The sequence below is a fragment of the Nannobrachium achirus genome (genome assembly GCF_963921795.1).
Source record: "Nannobrachium achirus genome assembly, chromosome: 2".
Lineage (NCBI taxonomy): Eukaryota > Metazoa > Chordata > Actinopteri > Myctophiformes > Myctophidae > Nannobrachium > Nannobrachium achirus.
Genome location: NC_137811.1, coordinates 52377912 through 52405320, shown reverse-complemented (window position 1 = coordinate 52405320; position 27409 = coordinate 52377912). Strand labels below are relative to the sequence as shown.

The 27409-nt window shown below is 45.1% G+C and overlaps 1 protein-coding gene across 1 annotated transcript in view; it reads left to right on the top strand.

The window, feature by feature from the left end:
* Positions 1 to 27409, top strand: part of vps13b (vacuolar protein sorting 13 homolog B) — a 495502-nt gene that overhangs the window by 118980 nt on the left and 349113 nt on the right. Inside the window, exons 18-19 of the mRNA XM_080748468.1 lie at positions 10629 to 10763; positions 11650 to 11829. Coding sequence (XP_080604594.1) covers positions 10629 to 10763; positions 11650 to 11829 — 315 coding nt within the window. The remainder of the gene's footprint in view (positions 1 to 10628; positions 10764 to 11649; positions 11830 to 27409) is intronic.

Below are 27409 nucleotides of genomic sequence, written 5' to 3'. Positions count from 1 at the left end.
GATCCGCAGATTCTAGCCGACATGACTGCCTTACACACAGCCTTAATGTTCCCCATCTATTACTCAAGACAAGCCAGAGGAACACGCAGCTTTGTCCTGTCACATAACGGAGCTCATGCATTTAGCTCACAGAGATTATTTTGATACTCCATTTCATTGTTACACAAAGAAAGCAAAAGGGAGGCTCGGAGTCCTTTTTTATTATTTATTTTCCGTGGTTTGTGGTTGTCACAAATGTCAGTAAAGAGATGAGAGGCTTAATGAAAACCCTGGGATGTCTGTTTCAACGCGGCCCGGCCTCTCACTCAAGGCTCCCTAAATGTCTTTGAAGAGGTATCTTATTGGTTTGGGAGGAATTTGCCTTGTCCACTGCACGGATTGACATCAGGGCAGGAAGAAAGCAAGACAGAGGAAAAGCGAGAGGGCCTTTTTTTTTCTTTCTCGTTCATTCGCAACCTTATTTCTGACATTAAAAACACATCGTGTCAGCATCAGAGACCCGATAAATAAATCTCGGATGGAACTCGAGACGGTTCTTGTCAATGAAAACTTCAATGGGCCCTCCGCAGACGGCCCCTCGCTCCACTCCTGACTGTGATGATGTTTTAAGTTGATCCAGACTCGGGCCTTCCTCTTGTCTTTTGTCTTTCTGAAGCTCTCTTCTCTCTCTCTTGCTCTCTCGCTCTGTCCTTCATTTCAGACTAGAGCTAATGAGAGGAATTGAGAGAGAGTCGATGGAAAACAGAAGTTTGTTGTCTTGTGCTGGCTTCAGGGCCTCTGATTACATGGACTTATGTACATGTTTGAGGGGATGAGTGGGGAGAGAGAATGAGGTCTGCTTCTCCATCAACCCAAAGCTCTGTAGAGCTTACCAACTAGCCCCCTCATATGTGCACGCACAAACACACATACACACATACACACGTGTGCGCGCGCGCGCGCACACACACACACACACACACACACACGCATAACAAACCCTCCCAGTGGGTGACGTCAGGTTCTCATCAGGGGACATACAGGCTTGTCATTTCTCACCATCACTCACCATCCATCATCCCTTCTTTCCCTCACACCGTCCACAGGCTCCTGGCGAAAGATGATATTTAAAAGAAATCAAGAATCAACTGAGAGCGTGCCAGGGATTTTCTCTCTGCTGTTGCTTTGAACGGTAGCCCACCTTCTTTGTCATGGGAAATAAGATGTGATTCCACGTGTGTTGGAGAACAGGGATGATACCGGTGCAGGATAAGGGGGAAGAGCTTAGATTCCAACCTCCAACCTTTTATCTTTTGTTCTTTTGCCCAAATCTCTAGTGTGTTTTGCAAGAGCATCTTTCATTCCACTAAAACAGTAATAATCAGTCACTGGCATACAGTAGAGTGGCACACTGGAGTTGAAGACTCAAAGAGGGGTTTTGAGAAACCTTGGTGCCTGGAGTACAGTACAATAACTGTATAGTGAGCTGAAGTGTGGTGCTCACTTTAGCTTGTGAGCTGACGTAATTTTAACCTCGAAAGTTCGATTCATCTCCCCTGTGGGGGATGAAATGGCAATATGATATGAAAACCCCCTGCAGCCATCTTTTATGAAACGGTGTTATGGTGGAAAGGTCTTGTAGGCCCTTACAGCGTGTCATCGATAGCTAATGCGTTAAACAGACACATGGAGACAAGTGAGGAGAAATCTGGTTACCATTCATTACGCCATGGCTTTACTTTAATTCCAAATTTCCCAAGATGTTTCTGTGCAAAATAAGACAAATGTTCCCTGCTTGGATTAAGTTAATGTTAACCTATGGTTGAAAAATAACAACAAAATAATGATTGCATAATAATGGTTGCATTTGGATGAAATTGCCGATGCAGACAGATAACAGTGAAGGAGGATCAGTAAAGCATGAAACAAGGTGAACCTGGAATGAGTGACTGTACTCAAGCCTGTAGAATCATTACAGTTTTACCATTACTCTCTAGGTTCACAGAACATGGCTGATTAAGATGGATAGCTTAGATATCACATTGTGATAGGTGTTGAAATGCAGCAGCATAACAGATAGTTCACACCGCATAGTCTGTAAATAATGCCCTCCCAATCAGACATCACAGGGAATGTGTGTCACTCAGGCTTGAAAATAAATGTAAGCAGAATGGAACTTTACAGCATTCACACCACAGCAGACAAGACTTGCACTGAGTGTTATTAGGTCCTGAACCCTAATAAATCTGTTTGTATTTAGCTCATCTGCTCATTTCTGGTGCGAAACCCACCATCCCCGTCTAAGGGGAGCAAGTAAGTGCCGACTGAGCACATAGCTCCACGTCACACAGCCGTAAATTTCCACCACGACTCCCATTGAAGTGCCTCCGCAGCACCAAAACCCCAGTCACCCCAGTCTTGGCTACCACCACACACACGCACATACTGTGCGCACGCACGCGCGCGCGCACACACGCACGCACGCACGCACGCACGCACGCGCACACACACACACACACACACACACACACACACACACACACACACACACACACACACACACATCCACTGCTTGAGCTGGGACATAAATATTGATTTCGGTGGATTATTGATTAAAAAAAGTTCCACCAGCTGGGTTCCACTTTCTTCTGCTCCATAGAGAGAGAGAGAGAGAGAGAGAGAGAGAATGAGAGAGAGAATGAGAGGAATAGAGGGAAGGATAGTCAGGACCATGAAGAGAGAGAGATGACTGGGAGTGAGGAACAGACAGAGAGACAGAGTGAGAAATAGAGAGAGACAGACAGACATGCTCTAGTGAGGATTGAGGAACAGACAGGGAGAGACAGACAGACAGACAGACAGACAGACAGACAGAGTGAGAGAAACTAATAAGAGTCAGGAGCAGAGAGAGAGAGAGAGAGAGAGTTGGAGAGTCAGGAACTGAGAGAGTGCAGTAATCCGGGGGTTTACGTTTCAGCGACAGAGGGCCTGGTTTAGCGTCATTAGCTGCGGTCTGTTGTGCTGAGCATCTCTCTCTCATGGTGCAACCACACTGGCATTCCACGCTGGCTGCCTCTTCAAAGCCAGAATGCCCCTGGTTCTCATGCTAACCCAATATGTCAGAGTCGGGGCTCTGGAAGATTGAGAGACAGGCCCTCTCATCCGTAGCTGTGTTCTAGTGGCCTATCTCACCGCTGGGCTAATCGTCTCCTCACAAGTGGCAATGCGGGAATCCCATACAGTACGTCACTGTTCACGTCTAAAACTGCACTGTGGTGTGGACTCGTCACATTGGTATTACTGGTCTCTCTCTCTCTCTTGGTTGCTCTTTCTTCCTCACTCATTCCTCAATCCACCCCCCACCCCCCCCTGCACCAGTTTCCAAAACCCATACTGCTTAGGCCCATTAGTGTTGGCCAAATTGCTTCCGCATGAAGGCTCCTTAATTGTGGTAATTCGGTGGCAGAGTGAACCGGTGTTTGAATGAGTAGAAGAGAGAACATGTGACACAGTTTTAGTTGAGACACAGAAAAGATAGAGGCAAAGCAGCACCTGGAGGTGGGGGGGTAGGGGGGGGGATGTAATCATGGAAATTATCCCCCCCACCTCCACCAACCCTTACCTCCGTTCCGTCCACTATCCCCCCCCTCCAGGAAGACAGGCAGCAGCTAACACTATCACTTTGTGCCAGCCTCTCATCTACACCTATACCCACTGGAAGCTCCCTGCTTGTTTTTTGAGCGGTGGTCACACCGTCTCCATAGCGTGGCCGTGTGTGTATCCGTGTGTGTGTGTCTGTCTGTCTGTCTGTCTGTATGTAGCCTGTGGTGTATGTAGCCTGGCTGCTATACCTTTTCTGACCACACATGTTAAGGGAGGGGCGCTGTTGTTCAGGCCAGCTAGGCACACTCACACTCACATTCACACACACAAATACACACACGCACGCACGCACGCACGCACGCACGCACGCACACACACACACACACACACACACACGCAGCCTCCACCGCTCAGTTCACACAAGTGTGATTTTTTTTTTAAGATTCTCACCATTTCAACATTATCCCACCTACAGAGCTCAGTCTGCCCAGGTGTGTATGCGTGTGCGTGTGCGTGTGCGTGTGTGTGTGTGTGTGTGTGTGTGGACACAGCGCCGCGGTGGAGACACAAACACAATCGCTCCGCAAGGAAACGCCTGGTGATATTTATAATTTCACAGGACTGCGCCTGCTCGCCTCTCCACCCTTCAACTTCTCTGCGTGCGCATCCCAAATAATCGCCCGTCTCTCATCGAAAATGAATTACTAAGGTGCGTCAACCACTGTCCATCTGAAAGGCGCTTTACTTCTTCTAAAACGCTGTCGAGGATGTCATTTTAATAATGTTATGTACACCAGGATTAGAGCTACAGTACATCGTTTAGGGGCATTTCTGCCTTTATTGCTAGTACACAGTGGAGATAGACAGGAAACAGGAAGAGAGAGACTGGGAGTGACACGCAGCAAAGGTGGCCAGGATCGGGATTCTAGCCTGTGACACGCTGTCAGGTTGCATTAGAGCCTACTGTATATGTGGTATGTGCCTTGGACCGCTTGGCCAGTGGGTGTGCCGAGCGACATTGTTATAACCAATCGCTAAATATTAATGTCAATATGAAGAATGGCAGGAGTTTAGAGTGACTTTGCTATGGGAACGTTAACTGTGTTTGCACTAGTTTTTATGTGTAACTCTCGTCGTTCTCTCATCACAAATCTTACATCTGAGCTGGGCAATTTAAAAATGTTTACAATGATACGTCTTTTGATTCCTTTGCAAGCAGTCACAAAACACATCCCGCCTGGTGGTGAATCTTTGATCTGACCCCTGTAGCTTACTTTGGACCTCTGCCAGATTTGTTGCTCTTTCGTCAGCCCCTCTCATAGCAGGACAGACCACTTCTGCGTCTCCCTGTCTCTTCTCTTGTATCTCTGCCTGTCCCTGTGTGTGTGTGTGTGTGTGTGTGTGTGTGTGTGCGTGTGCGTGTGCGTGTGCGTGTGCGTGTGCGTGGGCCCAGTGCCAGCAGCCCTCCTGGTTACTGTCTTTCCTTCGGCCCCTCCCGGCAGTTATTGCTTCTGTACCAGTGCTTAATGGCTCAGTTGACTTCTATTCTGTCTATACCATCTTATGAGCCAGCATATCTCTCTCTCTCTCAGCTCCCTTGCTAGACGGTATTTTACTGAAACGGAGGACTATCCTGTTTCATGGCAGACAAGTCTGACTGTCATCCATTCCTCACTGTTTGTCTTCATGTCTGTCTGACTGCCTCCCCCTTTCTGTGTACTGCATCGACCTGACTGTTTGACAACTCTTTAGTTGGAAGGACATACAGCACATTCCCCTGCCTGTCAGTCTACCTGCCCGTCTCTGTATTTGACCACAAAGTGGTCAAATACACTAGTGAGTTAGTCAGTCAAAGCCTGTTAACAAACCTTAGCTGTGCAACTCAACGGCAGAAGCACAAGATGACCGAATAGCATAACTTTGCCTCAGCCTCTGCAGTAGAGACAGTTACAAGTTCTGCGTCAACACTTAAGGGCTCAGCTGGCTGCTTCCTGAAGTGCTGGAGCTGACATTAAAAAGAAAACTCTCACGCTGAGACGAGGCCTTCTGCTTTTCTCCATCTTCATTTTACAAGTCTTCTGAGTTCCCACGTGAATACCAGCAGCAATAAGCCTCACATAATAATAACAAAATCCCTTATCCTTATCCTTTTCATGTTGAGGTTTTTGTAGCAGTGACAGTGAATGTTGGGGTAAAGTTTATTATTTCTGAGGTATTATCACAGCTTTCTAATGAAACACAGGCTAAGACAAACACTGAGCTCCTCATTATAGAATGTAGGCTATTCGGGTCCAGAGTTGCAGCATGGCGGATTTTCCCATACTGTTCCTCAAAGGAGGGAGAGCAGGACATGTTGGAATGTGCACAACATGGCTTTCAAGTACACAGATGTCCTGTAAAAGCACATGCGTGTGCCCACACACACACACACACACACACACACACACACACACACACACACACACACACATACATACACACACACACACACACACACACACACTATAAATACATACCTACATACAAAAGCTCCTTGTTTCACTCAGTCACACACACACACACCCACACGCTCGCGCGTGCGCACACACACACTCTCACTCACTCACTGTGTCACTCATATGCATACGTCCATAGACACGTGCATACACAAATGACCCAACTACTGAGGTATGTAGAAAGCGTGGTGCAGAAATGTTGCGTCCACATCGCACACCGCCTCATCAGCATGGTGCTTTTTCTTCTTTCTACCCCAGGTCTTTCTTTCTTTTTTGTTCTTCCTCTTTCTTTCTTTCTTTCTTTCTTTCTTTTTTTCTTTCTTTCAGTTGACTCCCCCACCTCCCACTCTCTCTCTCTCCTGTGGGTCTACTCTACAGGATGGTAAATCCAGCTGCCCATAGTTGCCATCAGAGTGTTTGATGGAATGTCTTAGCCTCTGCCCCCAGCTGTGTGTTTATGTACTCCCTGCACCTGCCCTCGCTCAACAAATAACACTACCACATACTCACACACGCACACACACACGCACGCACGCACGCACGCATATACACACACGCATGCACATATGCAAGCCCAACTGCAATGCAAGTATGTACACATTTATGGATACAGTATCACCCACACACACATGCAACATGCACATAACGCTCCCTCACAATACATATACACATACGCATACGCCACACATACCAATACCAAAACCAAATTCTAATTCAAACAGAAAAAAGCTTAAGTGGGGTGCACTGCACAGGAAGAGAACAAATAGAGAGAGAATGCATCTCTCTCTCTTTTCTCTTCCTGTGCAGTGCACCCCACTTTTTTTATAGACCAACAGCTGGCCAAAGCATTGTCCAGGGGTTTGCCCCTCAGCAGGTGCACACTGCCCTTTAGGATGTGTATGTGGGCAAGGGGATATGTTACAGTGATACTCCTAGTGCAATTTATCAAAGCCTATAGACTGCAGAGCGACGGCCTCTGTCATGTTCCAGATTGTCTGGCTCTTTTAACGTCTCCATCTCCTGGAGTAAGACTGAAGGTCTCTGGGGAGCAGTGAGTCTTTGTGGCAACCCGCTCATGGATGTTACATTCATTTTCCCTGCAGGACTCTTCTGAGAAGGACCAAATGGCCCTCGGATCTGGATATCCATTCTCCCTCCTCCTGTCGGAGCGGCTTGTTTTTCTCCTGGGTACTGTTAAGGTGTTTTCGAGGTGTTCCAAGACTCACTCAATAATATTGCCAAATGTTGAGCGCTGTGTCTTTTTATGATCAATATGTGGATATTGTTTCCAGCGGGAGAAGAGTATAGCCATATGTCCATGTCCATACAGTACTATGTATGTGCCATGATGTTTCTGTCTGTCTGTCTGCCCTCTCTCTCTCTCTCTCTCTCTCTCTCTCTCTCTCTCTCTCTCTCTCTCTCTCTCTCTCTCTCTCTCTCTCTCTCTCTCTCTCTCTCTCTCCTTCCCCCACACACTCTCTCGCTCTTTGTACTGTATAGATGTAGGTGCCACAGACATGATGGAGGGACTGTATGTGTATGAGTGTGTGTATGCATGCATGCATGAACTTGCACATATGTGTCCGACTGCAGATGTGTGCCTATGGTAACTGAACTCTGCTCAATGGTTTCAGTTGAGAAATCCTGTTCATCTGGTAGACGTGGACAATAACGGTCTAGACTAGCAAGGTCCGCAGATGACAGACGAAGTGCAAAAACATCGTACCTGATTTCTTAACGGTGGGCCTGGACCCAGAATGGTTTGCAGGTCTGATTCTGATTAAGTCGAGAGGAGTAGCAGTATTTTTTAATGGAGCCAGGGCCACGTGCAGTAATACTTAAGACAGGCAGTCAGACAGTATTGGTCTGTCTGACCCCGTAGATGGACAGATTAAATGGCAGGCAGTGAGACAGAAGGAGGGGTCATTATCATCCCCATCTTCCATCTGGGCTGTTAGAGGGCCCCTCAGACGGCAGGTGAAGAGGTTGTTGGGTAATTTGTCTGAGGGAGAGGAGGGAAGTCGGTGGTTAAGTGAAACTTCTAGAGCAAATCTCATCCTCCATGGCTCCCCACCTCCAGACTCAAACAATTTCTGCAATTGCCTGTAATTCCCCCGCTTAAGCATCCTCCTCACGTCCACCTACTCCTATCCCTCCATCCGTCCAGCCTTCCTTCCCTTTTTACCTCAGTTACAACCATTAGGTGATTAAGATTAAACGTCTGCAACACAAAATCCACATATTCACATTTTATTTTGGTCAGAGGGCTTGTTAGATGAAAGCAGAGAGCATTTTACAACAGTGGTTATATTTTGACCTAAAAGAATGTGACCCAACTTACCCGTGTCCATATGAAGAATAGTTGAAAAGTGATGGAAGACAAAGAGAGGAGAAGAATTCACTGAGAGAGAAGTGAAGACAAAATAAAATAAGAAAAAGAAGGCAGAGGTAGAGAGGTGGAGCTGGGATGAAAGACGGTCGGTTGGTCGGTCTGACCTGTGTGTCTTTTTCTTCTGGTGTTCTGTTTTAAACAGCAGAGATCTGGCTGTTTTCCAGACGCTGCTCCATAATAATGAACTGGACAGCTTCCAGAGAGCAGCCTGCCTCAGAGGCTCTCTGGTAGCTCTCCTCCTCTCTGCTTTATGAACAAGGAAACTACTAACTCACCCGCAGTTATTAGATCAGTGTACTGGCATTCCTCATCATCACCACATTTCTTGTTACCTCTGTCACATCATCGGATCACGCCTTCCTTTTCAGTTTATTCACGCTTTTTGTCCTTCTTCCCAAGCAGTCTCTCCACCTCTCCTCGTCTCTTGTATTTTCGTTGTGCCATTCTCTTGCTACTATCCCTGTCGCTGTTCATCTTTCTTTCTCCTTTTGCCTGTGGTGAAAAGGGAGGAAAACTTTTTTATTATGCTACCACTCGCACCACCATAGTCATAAACCTCAGTCAAGAAGTGCCGTGAACATTTTGTAGGAAATGAAAGGCTGTGTCTGTCTGACTCTGGGAGGGGTGTGTGTACAGTATGTGTGTGTGTGTGTGTGTGTGTGTGTGTGTGTGTGTGTGTGTGTGTGTGTGTGTGTGTGTGGGGGGGGGGGGGGGGGGGTATTCTGAGAACTAAAGCTTTATTGGAACAGGTGATGTAAGAGTTTGATGAGATTCCCTTGGACAGTGCCAGCTCACTGGAAGAATGTAGCATGCGATGGTGGATGGATGGTTCTCCCGTTCCCCCTCAACAGGGGTTTGGCACACTGAGCTCCCTAGATCTCAGGGTATCTGAGCCCCTTCCCTCCCCCCCTTTATGTGTTTGAAATATCCTCTCACCATAGAAATAACATTGACATATCATAATGCTGGGAGTGTAATCCCCCCTCTTGCCACAGTGCAAACAGTGTCAGACTGGAAAGATGGCAGGGAGAAGGTTCTTCCACACTAGACTGCCATGTTAGAGGACTAATCACAGAGCGAGGAACGAGCGCTTTAGGAACTCTGTGATGTAACACTGGTGTTAGGTGAGTTACAGGACACTAAGCTGAATGCAGTTGTAATCCTATTGGATATTGTTTTGGAAAAATATATCCTTTATATTGGCCTATTATTCAAACTCCTCATAACCATGTTCTTTAGCTTAACATGTCTTGTTGTTCAACTAAATGGATTTACTGGGGAGCCTGTAAAACGCAGAGAACAAGCACTACTAGACAAATTAAGAGGTTTTAACCCTGGCTAATATTCTTTCTGAATGCTTAAAAAAACTTGATCATGGCTCTAATATTGTGATTTTGCTGTACTACGTCCAGAAGCCCATCAGCACACTGTAAATATTTTCACTGGAAATTATGAGAAATATGAACATAGCGCCATAGCGTCTAATCATAGATAAATAAATACACACACACTTACACATCATAAACGTCATTATGGGGGAACAGCATCTCAGCTAGCAGCAAGACATTATGCACTAAATGAGCACGTTTGATTGACACTATAGTTTTTTTTTTTAGGTTCACAAAACATGAGGTATGTGTAACTCTTTCAATAGCGTGTAATTGATTTGAAATAGCACTATGAAATGGCATGACAGTATTGTACAGTAGACAGACGAGCTTTTGGGGACCATCCAGTCTTCACTCATGTAGTAACTAAATCTGGATGACTGTGTTTCCAGGATGATGTCCAGCATATTTGAATGTGTCATTGTTAGGAGAGTCATTACCATAGTACGGAAGCATAACAAGTTGATCCAAATCTGGATGGAGGTGGCATCTTTTAGGGTGGGGGAAGCCTTCGTGGGTTCAGCCTGGAACCGAGGGGACACATCCGGCATCCCCACCAGAGCACATTTAACAGCACACAACGTGCTCAACCCTGACTGAGGTGTAGATTTAAGAGCACCTGGCTTCTCTGACCGCTGAGGGGGGGCGGGGAGGAGGGCAAAGAAAAGGGTCAAGAACAATTAAAGACCAATCAAGTGTTTAACGAAGCTGCGGCAGCAGCATTTAAACCTGCCGGACTGCACTTCATTTTCGCTTTGTTTTTTTTATTAGGTGTGAAATCTCCAAGCCCGTCGCCGACTCTCGAGGGCTCCGTCCAGAACGTGGAGCTGAAGTTGTGCAGCCGTGCGACGGTGAAATGCGCCTCGGGAACCGTGGGAGCTGTAAAAGTGTGCGCCAGGACCCCAGGTGTGTGCAGCTGTGCCCTGTTAAACTTTACTGCCTGTGTAGGAGGGAGAGACTGAGCCCGCCTAGACTCTTCTTTCTGTGATAGTTTTACACAGCCCTCATCCTCTCTCTCTCTGTCTCCACATCCATCCCTCTCCCTCAATCTTGGTCTTGATTTCTCTCCAGATATATGATTCAGTCACTGTTTTCTCCTGGGGCACTGTCATTGGGCCTAGGCCATGTCTTTGATGGCAAGGAAAAAGTACAGTGATATCCAGGCAACAATCTCATGTTATTGGAGCTCGAGTCATAGCATGGAGTTCACAGGGTCACTCTGTACTCGCTTCATTCTGTCAAGCAGATTGGAAGCTTTGTTCCAGCTCTCTGTACAGATATTTATTTTTTCCCCCCTCCCTGATTTCTAAATTGACACCTATGGCTGTCTTCCAATGGTAGTCTGTCATAACTTAAATGTTTAGAGTAGCATTTTGAGATTTCTCCATCTCTCTTGTACAACTGACAGGTTTGTATTCTCAGCTAGTGCTTTCACACTCATCCATTCCAGCTCAGAAACGGAGGCCCTTCAAGTTGCACCGCCTCATCCAAGCTCTCCTCTCCATTTGCTGGCTTCTGTAGGTGCAGAAAGGGAATGTGATATAATCAGAATCAGAACATATGGTAGAGGAAGAATAAGTAGGGTCAAATGGCATCAAGAGTTTTCCGGAATTTATAAAAAAGTCAGCTACAGCTACTGTATGGAGAAGTTGGTGATTTTGAGTAATTCTAAGATCAGTTCTTTCCTGCGCACCAATGAGGGTTGAAGTTAAATAAAAAGAATGATGAGGAACTTCTGTCTATATTATAGTTTGAAATTGCCAGTGCCATTTTACTCCTTTTTCTTCCTCAGGTTCAGCTGATGGAGTGAAAGAGAAGCTTGTTCCACTGGTCCAGGGTCCGTCTGACACCAAGGAACTCCATATGAGCCGCTGGCTCAATGAGATCCGCAAGCCTGAGTCCCTGCTGGCTCCTGATCTCCTGGCCTTCTCTGTTCAGGTGCCTCAGCAAGGAGACGACTGCAGAAACTCAGGTAGGAGCTGCTGAAACTCTTGAAGGCAAATTCATGCTTCAGCAAAAGTGTTGTCAGCCAACAGAACTGCTGCACAATGTTTTGCATTTATAGATCTCTTGACCATGCACAATTCTGCACATGTTTACAGTAGCAACCAGACTCCAAGCCTAGCAGATATTTCTCTACAATACAGGGTCTTTACCCTGTAGATCTCTCTGAACCTCTCATATTTTTTAACCTTAGGCGCCTTGAAACATCAATTTAATTTTGGATCAATGGTTAATTGATTTAAATCTGATTTATACAAAATAGCATATTTTCAACTGAAATGAGCGTAATTTCCATGTGATATGTGTGTATATGTGGCCATTCAAGGTAAAAGGTGAATACGTTTTACCTGGTTCTGAGATTACCAAAGAGCTATATCGCTGTTGTGCTGTGATTTGTTTTTACACATTTGAGTATTTCTGATCTCCCAAGGCTTACCCAATTTGATATTTCAGTATTAAATATATGCCTTTATTGATAGGACATTAGACTGACAGGAAATGGGGAGTGACGTGCATTAAAATGTCATCGGGATCGGGATTCGAACCCACTATACGCTGTCAGGCATCAGAGCCTATGTGGTATGTGCCTGGACCGCTAGGCCAGCGGGCGCCCCAATATTTCAGTATTTCAAGTAATTTTTCGGTGTGGTTCCGTGTTTTGATTGGTAATGGGCACTACTGCTCCATATTCCGTCTCACTAATCAGTAATTAAATGCAAGGTTCTGGGGTTGTTGAGCTCATTATATTTTCCCTCTCCCCATAATGTCACACTGGTGCCCCTCTCCCATTCGTTTGTTTAGTAAAGCCGATAAGTGTTTTCCACTCTGGTATTCTTGAGGCTGTGTTGGCAACTTGGTGGATCTTTAAAGGCAGCAGTGCGAATGCTGTAAACAGCCGTTAGTCTCTGTCAGCGCTGGGCTGAGTGGAGCTGAACTGGCTGACAGCAGCAAACCGCTGCTCTTACGCTGCACCGATGTCAGTTTATACTGTCGTTGTGATTGCATCCTTTGACCACAGATCAGCTCCACGCATGCATGTGTATGTGTGTGAGAGGGGGGTGTCAGAGATGCTCGGTGTGTGCTGTAGTGAACAGTATCCATGGCACTGTAGGACAACAAACACTCATACGAAGAGATCGAGTAAAATTACAAAACGTCTGTGTGCTGTATATCAACGTCTGTGTGCTATATCACTTAATATATTGCATACTCAATGACTGCAGCTTGCTGCAACTCAAATATATCTACACCAATAGCCAGGTATGTCCTCACGCTTGAGGTTCTCCAGTGTTCTCAGGCTGGAAATCCTCCTGTTAGTCCTTTCCTCCATGAATGAGGTCATGAATATCAGTATGTCATCACTGGCCTCCCCTGGTGGAAGGGGATCCATGTCCCTGCTGTCAGCTGCAGCAGGCTCTCCTAACCAGACCATCGCAGCCAGTCCCGCTGGGCTCTCAGGGAAGATTGATGCTCCTGGAAAAAGATGTACTTGACATCACTCCTCTATCACACACCTCACTTGCTTACTGTCCTCCCCCAAAAAAGAAAAAAAAGAAAAGCTCAAAGTGTACAATGGGATGTTGGTCGTTCTTCCTCTTCTCCCCTCCCTCTCTTGTCTAATGACAGATACAGGAGAGAAATCCAGGGCCTACAATGTAAAACAATATGCCTCAATTATTAGTCTTCAGAGTTGTCTTCGGAGCCATGACTGTACATCACTTTTAATACGGCGGCTGTGGAGATTCATCGCGTGGCCTTGACTTAAACCCCAAAGCCAGGCCCTGAATCATGTCAAGGCCCCCCGGGGCCCTTAACATGTCAGCCTGGAGATGGAACTCGAACAGGCCCCTCAGGTGTGTTTTAGACTGTGGAGGTAGCTACAGTACGTACCACAGCTGTAGCTGAAGGTGTAGCAGGTAAGATGATAAGAGCAACTACAGAGAGTTGTGAGGTCATCCCTAAGCAGAAATTCCATGGCTATCGAATGTCTTCTCCGTCAATCTCTGTCACATTGCTAGTGTAAAAGGGCACCAAGCCTGTGAGATAAATTGCATGAGCGAGGGAACTAAAAGCGTATGATATACATCTACCTGTGGCTTTAATAGATGGACAGACAGTCACTGATCATATTTTCTCAACGTTGCACGATGACCGGCGAGTAAATTTTGAAAGCAGCAAAGCATTTCTGACACAAAGCACCTTCATAGCCCTACAGGCAGAGAGGAACTCCGGTAAATTCTATTTAGTGTTCAGCCCTGGACTATTACTTTGATTTAGAGCGCACATTATTTCAGCAAAGCAATGGCTCTCAAAGACGGTACATATTTTTGAATATTAAAACCTGATTGGAACACAAACCAGAAGACAGAAAGTAAAGGAGAGAAGAGGGGGGGAGAGAGAGGGAAGGGGGGGAGGCTCCCAAAAGCATATCTTCGGTAGATGTAGAACAGTGGAGTTCTGCAGTCCTTCTCGTCACTGTTTCACTGTTCTCCTTGGCTTACTCTGTCCTCAATTCATCCATCTTTCTTCAAATTCGTTCTTTCTTTCTTTCTTTCTTTCTTTCTTTCTTTCTTTCTTTCTTTCTTTCTTTCTCCTATTCTCAACTCACTGTTCCTTGTTCTCTTTACTTACAGCATATATTTAACTTTTTCCCATGTCACATTCAGCAGCAGTGGTTTTTAGATCAGGCACTTCATTCGACAATACCGAAGCGAAGCAATCACACTGCAAGTAAAAACTATTAAAAAAATTATTACATATTGTGATAACAGCTTCCAAATTCACGGTATGAAACTGTTTTAAGCTTGTCTCTACCACAGGCCTTATTTTTTGCAAAAATGTAAAACCCTATGGGGAATAAAGAATTGGAAATCTGGCGAGGGAACCCATGGCTCAAAGGCGCCAACTCACGTCCGGGTTTAAGGACTTCAAACTGTAGCTGCATATGAAATTAATTTCTCAATAGACATAAGTAATCAGAGGGAAGATTGTGAAATGAGGTTATAGTCCCCCAAATTCTGCAGTTTCCCTGCAGATTTACGGTATAGGGAAGAAGACAATTATTTCAGCAATTAAGTATTGTGAGCTTCCTGATTCTATTCTACTTATTCAAACACACCAGACCAGAAACACGCACGCGCACACGCACACACACACACACACACACACACACACACACACACACACACACACACACACACACACACACACACACACACACACACACACACACACACACACAATAGCTTTCTTTTATCTCCAATATACCTGTCAATACTGAGGAGAGGAGAGTGGAGCCAGGGGCAGGGTTGACAGGAACAATTCCAAAGCAGATTGGAACATTGTGTGTGTGTGTGTGTGTGTGTGTGTGTGTGTGTGTGTGTGTGTGTGTGTGTGTGTCTGTGTGTGTGTGTGTGTGTGTGTGTGTGTGTGTGTGTGTGTGTGTGTGTGTGTGTGTGTGTGTGTGTGTGTGTGTGTGTGCGCGTGCGTGCTTGGTAGGGTAGCCAGGCTTATATCAAAGCTGCGGGTCTGTCCACATGTCCCCTGTCCCCTCTCTGTCATCCATGGGGTCACAGAGAGCCTGTTAGAGCCGTGTTAATGGAATGATGGATGCAACGCCTTGCCCTGCCAGAGATGAAAGGTGGAGTAGCAGCGCTCTGAAATAAGCTGCACCCATCGGGGCGGCTCTGGGGTTCAACGTTTTGTGATCATGACATTTCTGAACGGTTGGAGCACTTGGCTCCGGCATCAAACGCATTTTATTTCTCCCATGTGGCTCTGTTGATTCCATTTAGTGAAGTCCTTAAAACGTGATCATTAGACGTGGACCGTTGGAACCGCGGGGAGAAAGGGAAGGCTACGCTGACTTCTTACACCATAGACATACTGAAGACATTACGATATAATGAGCCACAATCAGCTTTTATATTCTATTTTACATTTGATCACTGGCTTCTGGTTTCTGTAGGGATGCGACACAAAGCACACTGCGGCACACTGCGATCTGTCCACCCAATTCTCAAAACATAATATTTATTTAAGTAAAGAGAGGAGAGCTTGTTGGTAATCAGCATCTTGCTCCTGGGGTTGTACTCTGTGCGTGCATGTGTGTGCACGTGTGCTTGATTATGTATTCACATTGGTAATGCATTGCATACTGTATGATGTGCGTGTCCTGGTGTGCGTGTGTGTGCATATGTATTGTTGACTATAGTTGGTTGTGAGTTGAGGGGAGCCAAGCCATCACTGGTCATGTCTCCGTAATCTCTGTGCTGTCTCATCTCTTAAAGGATGTGACAGGCTCTGGAAATCACCACCACCTTACTTATGGATCCCTTAATTCACTCCAGCAGCCGTTTCCTCTACATCTACCGTATATTTTCCTTTTCGTCCGCGTCCAGAAAGGCCCACATTTCAAAGGTCACTTTTGATATATTTGGTTTCGGCGCATGGTCCCGTCAAAGTCAGCGCTTGAAAGTACAGTATACAGTATGAGCATGTCTTGAATGTTCTTGTTTGGCCGCTGTCTGTGACACAGTTGTTTGCCTGAGATGTGTTTTTAGAACAGCCTCAAAGCACGTTTTGGCTTGTTAAGTTTAATTGCCCTGCAATAACGATAGCCTAAATAATGTGTAGTCCAGCATTTTAATGGCAGCTTTGACACATGTTCTAATACCCCCCCCACACACACACACACACACACACACAGACACACACACACACACACACACACACACACACACACACACACACACACAGTTAATTCATTGCGGAGATGAGCCGCCTTCAAATCTGGCCAATGACATCTGTTTTGTGTCTAATTGTTTACCAGTGAATTAAAGAGAAATTCCAATTTAGTTAGAAAATGAAGCGAGTGACTTGGGTTGGTGGGTGGTGAGAAGGGAGTCCTTGTGCACTTGCAGAAACTCCCGTACCACCAGACTAATGTGTTTTCATTTAACAGAGCTGAGGTTGGAACATTCTAATAAATTAAACACAATTAAAGGCCCGGGTTTTATCGCGAGGGAACTCAGATGCAATGCTTTGAAACTTCCTTTTTTATGGGTCCAAAAGGCATATAATAATTTCAAAATGTCAGTGTTGTTAACCCTTTGCATTACAACGTGACGGTCCCAGATCACTTCTGCTAATTGAGCAGTTGCTCCAGATGGACGTGACGGTGTTAGGGATGGGACGATAAGCGATAAAAAACAGTCACGATAATTGTATCGTGGAGATTTCATTTATCGTGATATATCGTCCTCCATCATGCACTGGGATCAACTCACCTTTTATTTGTCGAGCTGCATATCCGGTACCACTTAAACCCTCTATAATTGGTAAAAGTTACTTATAATATACAGTAGGTCTTTTTTTCTCTCTCTATCAAATGTTTTTGCCAAAAAAATAGCCGATCTACAAGCGCACAGCTTGTAAATCTGCTATTTTTGGCCAAATGTTCCACCCCAGGATAATGGATTTTGATTATCGCGATAATGTCGTAAATCACGATTTCTTTTGTCACAATCGTCGTGATATGAAATGTTCATATCATCTCATCCCGTCCCAGACGGTGATAAGGCTTCTTGGCAGTCACCGTCCGAGACCCGAGTCACTTCAGGCAACGGCTCTCCCCCCGTTTTCTCTATCAATCATTTACAAGAACAAAACTCAATTCATGTGTGCGTCCTGTGCAGCGGCGTAATGAGTCAACGCTGTAATTAAATGAGATGTTAAGAATGAAAAGTGTGTGCCAGGGGAAGAGAATTAACGAAAGAAAGATTGATAATAAAATCTGGATGGCATTGTTGAAGGAACAAGAGCAAGAGGGGGCAATAGCTGCTTTCCAAGCCACTGCAGTCAGGAAGGCACGGATTCATGTGTTGCAGAGAGAAAAACTGTGCTGTAAAGTAACCAAGTACATTTACTTAAGTACTGTACTTGTTGAAGTATTTGTACTTTACTTGAGTATTTCCAATTACCAATACTTTCACTATATAATATATATTATAAAACATACACAAACCACTTTAGCCCTATTTTATACCACGGCTATTTGAAAATTGTAGATCTACAAGCTCACAACGCATCGCATCGCGGAACGAGAGCAATAGTGTGTTGCCTTTAGCAACCACACTAATTATTATACTACTGCTCATCAGCAGCACGCTGGGTCATGATGGGATCTCTGCCGGACAGTGGCTGAGTGGAAGGATGGATGGACTGGGGAGATTGGCCAGCCTCGGACCAGACCGCTACGGGGGAGTGAAGGTTACGAGGGCGTGTGAGGAGTCGGGGGTTCAACGGTCCGTGCTCAACTCCAGGGCGGCCCGGCATTCTGCAGGTGTTCCCCTCCCACCCTACACCACCCCGACTTTCTCCAGAGGAGAGGGGGCTGGGGAGGGGGGGGGGGGGGTGAACGGATCGGGTGGGCTTTATGATCACAGGGAAGAGAGAGAGAGAGAGAGAGAGAGAGAGAGAGAGAAAGAGAGAGGTTGGAGCAAGGGAGAGCATGTGTTTTCCCCAGGCACGCCAGCAGCTGTGAGACAATGATTTATGCTTTTCTCAGAACTCTGGGATCTCAAAATGTTACATTTAATCAAGAGCACTGAGAGCAGAGCAAATGTTAAAGATGTTCCCTATAAAAGCCCCCCAGTTTTGATCTCTTTACCATACCCTGGGTGCTGTGGGACTAGGGGAACAAAGTGATCTTTAATCTTAATTTAAACATATTGAGGGGGGGGATTATGAAAGCTACAAGGAATTAATCCTTGGAGAATGCCCCGGCCGCTGTAATACTAAACATATTTAGTTTCTTAATTGATTTTAAACCTGTTGTTCCCCCATCCCCCTCCCCTCGCCCTTGTTGTCCTCAGATTAGACAGATGGAAGGGCAAGAATGTTTTGGAATTTGTGGGTGTTTACATAGACGTTAAGTTTAAATGTGATTACATTAGTAATAGTGTTATACGGAGTCCTTTTATGTGGTTTGATGACAACCTGCATCGCTGATATACTGCGCTTCACACTTTGTAAACATTCAAGACATAGTTCAGTATTCATGCACTTTGAGAAATGACATTGCATTCACAAGCATGCACATGTGTCTAGAATTATATATTAAAGCACAGATTCTCTTACAGTACATTGCGCAAACAACAGATGCTGATTGTGGTTATTTACTGATGTGATGGAATGTGCATGTTTTGATGAAGGAATTTTCAGTTAGAGTTCTTAGTATGCATACCCATGTTTACTTGATTGTGTGGGTACAATACATTACAAAATATGTAATGCTCAGCACACACACACACACACACACACACACACACACACACACACACACACACACACACAGAGTGAGTGATTGAGTGTGCGTGCGTGCGTGCGTGCGTGCGTGCGTGCGTGTGTGCGTGCGTGCGTGCGTGCGTGCGTGTTGAGAGAATGGTTCTGTCAGAGACAGGTGGGACCTTACAGTACCTCTTGCCATAAAGAACGAAAGACTAATGAGAGCAGGTGGGACTGGAACACCTGCTGACATTGATCTGATTATTACACATGCACACTTAAACATACATGCACGCACACACACACACGCACACACACGCGCGCGCACACACACACACACACACACACACACACACACACACACACACACACACACGTGCAATGATCCATACACATGCATGAATATGCGCACATACGTACACATACTGTATACACACAAATTCAAATCACTCTCTCTCTCCCTCCCTCTCTCTCTCCCTCTCTCTCTCTCTGCTGTGAAACCATACCCTGTGGATGTACTCAGATACCATACATGTAGATGGGGTGTGAATTTGGGGGCTCCCATGGTAGTCTCCTCCATTACAAGCTTTCAAAGGCCTGCCGTACTTTCATATGTCCATCCATCATGCTCCTTTTCCCCTTCTTTCTAAGCATGTGTTCACTCACTCCACTGAGTGTTAAACCAACAGTCTGGCTTTGTCTCAGGCAGACACTTGATGGCTTTAAGCTGCTGGCCTGATTTCTCTCCTCTGGCTGGTAGAGTGAGGAAAAATAGAAATTAAAAAAATTCCTTGAAGGAAAAACAAGAGGGATTCTTAATTTGTCTCATTTCACACCCTCCCTGGAGACTCACACCTGAACGATGCACGTGTTGAAAGTGTTTGGAAAGCCAGTGAAAGACATGACACACTTGAATTATCTTCTGAATACAAAGCATTGTAGTAGTGGAATAAATGTTCATCTTTGAGCCAAAAACACAGACTACAGCACTTGATTTACCTAATATCACTTGTTATTTGACAGCATATTGGCTTTCGCAGATAGCTATATCAAGATGACCGCCAAAGCTGTTTGAGTGCCTGTACTAATACAGCAGATTCATCCATTTGAAATCACAATTCATGGTACTTTTCCCAGGTCTTTTTTACTAGTGAACGACTGGATCCCTAACTTTGCCTTAACGTGTCTTTAAACAACAGAGTTCACTTGTCACGTCAAGGATGACGTGTCACTGTGGGACATTGCTCTCATGCTGATGCGATGTTCACTGATGTGTAATGCATAGACAGATTGACAGAAGCGTGTCCTTTGTGTTGACAGTAGGCTCATTCCCTACAGGCAGTGTGTTCGTCTGACCCCAGCCCGCCCGCCATGCGAAAGTAAATGACAGTTAATGTAATGTATGGGCTGGTCATATTCACATACATACTGGTTAACAATAGTCTGTGGCTGGGAAGGTGTTAATACTCTACTTGGTGGGAAAACTGGTCAGTACAGAACTGTACTGAATTTATACTCATACTATACATCATGGATCGGTGTCCCATGCCAAAAATAGTCAGTCTGCAATTCTTTTGTGGTGGACACTGTCATACAACTTAGTATAAATCAGAATTGAGATTGCCCTGCTGCCAGACCTGACCTCTAGATTTGTTTATAATCTTTATTGCAGGAAGCATTTGACATAAAGGCATGCCAATCTGTCAGAGATGCATTGTAATCTTCTCTTTATAGATCCTGTTTCATTATAATGTGCTATTCCAAAATGAAATACTTAGTTACACCCTGCCATCAGGGTTCATGTGAGACTCATACATTGAGACTCAGCGGCTGTTAAGAGTCCAGTTAGTCCAGCCCATTATGTTCAGAAACCATGACTAAAACATGGCAGTTGCGCTGGATACAAATTTCAACAAATATTTTATTTAATGAACACTGGATTCATCAACATAACTGATGGCCTCTCATTTTCCCCCCAAGTGATTTAAATTCGGTGCATGAACCCAGCCAAAGAGAGCTTGGTTTGTTTATTTAACTGCTCTGTTACTTCCTTAACAAGTTGTTTAATCTTCCAGGCAGCCCGTCTAGGATTGTCTCTTCAGTCAGCGTATGTGAAACAGAGCAGGTAATGTGGAGATTACACCCAAGGGAACCCACTCAGCGCCGGCTATTCAGGTCAATCACGGCCCATTACTGGAGCTGTTCATCTGTGAAGTGCTGGGCTACTAAGGCCACTCTCACAGTGCTTAAGGTTTGACTCTGGAGTGTGAAGCTGAGGGCATGGGGACATGGGGGCATAGGGTGCAGCGTGCAGGATAGAACCTGGGCTGAAGCTGGGGGTGTGGAGTAGAGTTTGACTGGTGCCAGAGTTAGTGTTGAAGCTTTACTTCTCACTTGCGGGCTCAAACTGTCCGTCCAGGCCTGCGGAGTTCGGCTGATATGATCTCAGGCTCAGGGGCCCAGTGGACATGAGATCAGTCTGTTTCTTTGCTGAATGGGATCTGTGATTACACTCTGGTGTCTGTCCGACTCCATAGTGAAGAGTTGTCTGTGCATTTGGTGTGTGCATGTTTGCGCTCGACGTAAGAGAGAGACAGAGAAAGATGCAGAGTTTTCAAGTGTGAAGAGGGGTCATTCTGGATCACTGCTTCCTCTCATCTAAAAGTGGATGGCCTGGCAGGGTTGGGAGTGAGAGAGGCTGAGATAATTGTTCTCTTCCACCGTGTGAAACAAGAGCCAATCTGAATTTATAGGATTCATTAAGGTAATCTCTCTTAATGTCTCCCTTTAAAAGTACAAGAGGAGTTACTGCCTTATCACCAAATAGTGTGAACTTGGACTCTCCCGTCACGAAATCTGGATACCTAGGCAAGAGAACAAGGAGTGAGGTTTTGCAGTATGACAGTATGAAAATGAATGGCAGCACTTTGATCTTCAGGGAATGGATTGGGAGGGTTTCACTTATCTTGAGTTATTATTTTCTAGACAAATTGATACGATCTCCTCCATTGCCCAGAGGCTCTGATATGCAGCATGTGCCTTTTTAAATCATTGTATTTGAGGTCTTAAATGAGGTGTAATTCCCTCTCTCCCACTCCCCCCGGCCCCCCCCCCCCTCTCTCTCACACACACACACACACACACACACACACACACACACACACACACACACACACACACACACACACACACACATACTTCTCTCTCTTTAGTTTTCTCCTCTTTGTGAGGGGGCTTTACCCTTGGCTACTGAACAGCTGGAAAATAGTGATCTAGCTTGTCAGCTACTGGGTGTAATGTAATTCCCAGGGCACCTTGATTCATTTCCCACTAAGGTGCAATTCATTTTTAATGTTTGTCAGCGAGACACTCAACAAAGTGCCTGATGTAAGTCCACTCAAGAGCTGAGACCCCCCCCCCACACACACACACACAGACCCACACACACACACCACATACACACATTCATACGTAAACTACAAATACACACACCACTACCACTATTTCAAGTGCCCAAGTGACTGCAGAGTTATTATAGTGAATAATTATAAATTAAGCTCTTTGGAGCAAGACACAGAGAAAGAGAAAGAAAGAATGAAAGAGGAATCTAGTTTCCTCCTCCACAAAGTGCTTTGCCAGCTGCACTCCTTTAAGATACTTTGTCTGTGTTCATCTATCATCAGAAACAAAAGAAGAAAGGAGTAAGTCTGCCGGACCACGTTTACTGCTGTGTTTCCAGAATGTTTTCCTTATATTATGTATGGGCAGCACACACTCTTGGGCCTGATTTAAACATAGTTGTGCATCGTGTCGAACAACGAAAATTACCTCTCTACAAGCTTACGGTCACAAGGCAACAAAGCTTAACTCATTGGGAACTTGTAGGTCATGCAACAAAGTATAAATCAGGCATTACACATTCACATTTGTGTCTGCACACACACACACACACACACACACACACACACACACACACACACACACACACACACACACACACACACACACACACACACACACACACAAACACAAACACACACAGCTGTACAGCTGTACACATGTGTGATGTGTTTATTTGTGCATTTTGTCTTGGGGGTACCACCATGTGAGTTGTCATGCTACCTGGCAGGCACCTGCTTACTCAACAAGACAGAACTAATCCCTGGGTTACCCTGTACCTTACAGGTTGTTTACACTTTATCCAGCCCTGGGCCGGGTAGCAGGGCTGAAGGAGGTCAATTTAGTTAACCTTATCTAATTGAATGTTGTCATTGGATCAAAGGTTGCTACATTCCTCACAGTCAGATCAAACATCACATGGCACAATCAAAACAATTGGCTTTCCCAGATCACCTAATCAGGGGCTTGGAGTTTTTTTTATTCTCACAAATTAGAAGGGATAATATCCAGACGTGCTACTTAGTGCACATTTATAATGTAAGCACATTACGATGTCCTTGGCAGTCCTGCGCACAGCAATATTCTTATGTACTACACATTTTATTACATGATTTTTCCTTGATAAAGTCTACATTCACAGTTTCAAACTAGTGCACAGTTGCAGATAAGTGAGCTCTTACATGTTGATAATGAGACACATTAATTCACTGTGTTGAAGTAATTATAATGTTTTTTGATGTGCCTGAACTTGCGGTTCACTAGAAGAGGCTGTGGGGACATATTAATGAGTTGATGGAAAGTTACACAGAAACCTCTCTCGACTCTGCTTTGTGTCCTTGATGATTGCGTTTAATAGCATATTCTCTTGTGATGTTCTGTGATGAAACTGTGCAGATGCACTGACACTAAAGCCTGTGGTTCAATAATTGCCCTTCTGATAGAGAATTTCCCATTCTAACGCCTCGCCATCTTTGCTGACAGAGGGAAACGTTAATTCGTGGTGGCTCCCTGTTTATTACACGGCCTGGTCGATCAGTGTGTGTCAGTCTGTGAGCCCCGGCTCCGTCTTTCATCTCCCATCACTGCTGTTCCAATTATGAGCGACATCAACCACCACCGCTTCACATTATTAGAGGAATGGTTACTGATTCATACTCTGCCATGACCAAAGTCACATACAGGCTAACTAGAGTTCAGAGAGACACTGCATGGCTCAGTCAGCCATTCAGCGCTGAGGCTAGCTGGCCTAGTGTTCTGTGCCGGTAGCGAAACCAATAGACCCCCCCCCCCAACCCACCACCCCCCTTCGCTTGAGTGGCGATCTGAAAACATCAGGCAGGCGTGGGAGGGGATGGAGCCCATTAGCTTCTTCGCAGCTCAGCCTCCGTGACTCGTCACCCTGCCACCCGTGTCCTCTTCAATCTCCAGTCCGTCCACAGATTCACTTTCCCAGGCTCCACTTGTGTCCCCAAAGTCAGCCTGTAGTATGCGCTCAAGAGAGACACATTTTTACCACATATAGGGCTGCATCAACACCAGCTCTTCAAAAGAAGAAGGGGAAGAAATGAAGGGGGGGTGGGGGGGTATTAAAGCTACTAAGCATGGTCCCACATTAAACACTGGTGGAAATGGTGAAAAGATGAAGGAGAGGGTGGAGGGGTGAGAAGAGAAACGGGGTGTAAGGCATGGGGTAGGGGGTAAGAAAGCAACTTTCTTGGAAATGACTTTGATACTGATGTGGGGGATTATTACTGAAGCAGTTGGTTAAGCTGTAATTAATTAAGCTAATTAGGTGGTGGCGGGCTTGGGGTGGAAGGAGGGGGGTTGAGGGGCTGGCGGTTGTGACGAGAGAGCTTTCTCACAGCTCTGAGGGAATAAAACGCAAAGTAATTAACAGAATCAGCAGCCAGGAACCAGACCGGGCGGGTTGGGGGGGGGGGGGATATTCATACGGAGATGGAATGTGACACAACCAGAGTGGACATGGAATTCTCCCATCTCTCTACACACAAACACACACACACACACACACACGCACACACACACACACACACACACACACACACACACACACGCTGGTACGAGTTACAAGGTCCTTGCCCTCATTTGTTAGGTGTGATTTATATTTGTTGGCGCGCCAGGGTCGCGCACCCAACATAGAAGCTCACAATTGGTCATGCTTAACGAGTTGTGAGCTTGTAGATCTGCCATTTTCAGTGCATGACACCTGCATGCAATTAAGTCTAACTCGGGTATTTAGCTGGCTCCTGCACAGGCACTCTGTTGGTGCACTTGTTGGTGGTATGACATCATACATAGTAGTGGGCAGTAATTACATTTGAGTACTGTACTTATTAAGTACATTTTTTTGAGTATTTGTATTTTTGGATACACTCCATTACATTTCAAAGACATTTTGACTCCACCACATTGCTAGGTAATTCTTTTTTTAATTAAGCAAGTACGTTAACTCTAGTACAAATTTGACAGAGTAACTTTCACTTGAGAAGGTGTATCTGTACTTTGAGTGTTTAGTCCACCGCTGATCAGAGGAACACAGAGGGACAGTTCAATATGACATCATACACAGGAACACAGAGCAGACAGACAGATGAAAATGTGGATCTTGTAAGGCTTTGTTGCCGCACGCGCTGACCTCTGTTGTTCAAATTGCACGCCTCTCTTTCTTCTAAAACCACCATGATCTGTCCCAGTGACAGATAGACTGAAGAATGGCTTCTCTGAGTCTTTATTCTGTCGTCACATATTTATCCCCTCAGTGTGGCGGTAGGTCCCCCGCCTGCAAATTCAGTAATTCTCCTCGATTCGTGTGCGGAGGCCTCATTTGTCTTCAGAGTAGTGTCTGGACCTCACAGGAACATCTCTCCTGTCATTTCCCAGAATAGCGCCCCAGAGTCACGCTGGGATAACTAAGTGTAAGCAGGTTTAACCAGCTAGCTAGTCACGGTGATTGGCAGTGCAGAATTTTTTATTACTAAAAATGCAAACCACATCACACAGTGAGTCAGGGCCCGCCTCTGTGTGCACAAGCTACTGTACTCTACCGTGATGTTGACGCATGGCAGAGGGAGGATAACGCATGATAAATGTGGGATAAGATACACTCAGCTACACAGCAAGTTACTGTATATCCGTTACTTTTCGAGCTCACACTGCAGTGTACTGTATCATCTCATGTTTGCCATCAATTCATTAGCTCTCTGTCACAGTCCGCCTAGCCTCGCATTATTTCCGCCTACCGATACGTCTGGTGACACCTACTGTAAATTCAGTTTTAGCCACTATATTGAATTTAGTTCAGTATACTCTACGTGTATGTATCGGTAGGCAGAGATCTCTGATCATCCGTAGACCTACAGTACAGTATGTGAGACTATAATCCGCCTCACTCTGCTGTCCACTTGATTGTCCTGTATCACACACACACACACACACACACACACACACGCATGCACAACCATGTTTGAATTTCTATAACTTCAGTCTCTACCCATGCTGCTCCCACACATCATTCAGCCATCACCAGTTAAATTGAACAAACATTTACTTTTAACAATGTCACTGGCCAGAGGAAGAAATCCTGGCCAGCATAAGTGTTTCCTCTATTATATGATTAAAACATGATGGATGTTTCTGGAGCTCTGTGCGGATGAGGCCAAACTCTCATATAAAGCCTATTAATGCTTTAGTTTAGTCTGCTGGGATTCGGTCATATGTTTGTAGGGTTAGATTTAAATGTGCAGAAATAGAAAATGGGCTTGGTCGGCTTCCATTTTAGCTCATTACCCAGAGTTATACAGTACACACTGAGAATGATGTAGTGGCTTTTTAAAACCACGCCAATATATCATGTCACCTCCAAGTCCATCCCTGACACCTTTCTCAGAATATTCATGAGGAGAAAAAAAGTGGTTCAGAATGTTTTTTAAAGTGAAATGACCTCATGCGAAGCTTTCCCCGCTTTTTTTTTTTTTTTTTTTAGAACTTGTGCTTATTTGACTTGGTCTTTACACTCATCTAAATTTTTATGATGAATGCCACTTATTAATCTCACCCACCCTTGGCTTTCAGATGGGTTATCGTTTACATTTTTGCTGTCTCTGGGCATTTTCCATTCCAACCATTTTCTATTTTGTTTTTATATCACAATCAAAGCCATCTTCAAGAGCACAGCCAGTGAGCCAAAATATTCATCATTGAGGAAAAAATGTGTTGAAATTGGATTCTAAATATATTTGATTTGTCCCCAAAGGTTTGCTCTAGTTCCACTCACCGTGATGAATGCCTCATATTAATCTCTAGCTTTGGCTCCGTAGGTGCTGTTTGACACATTTTCTGTC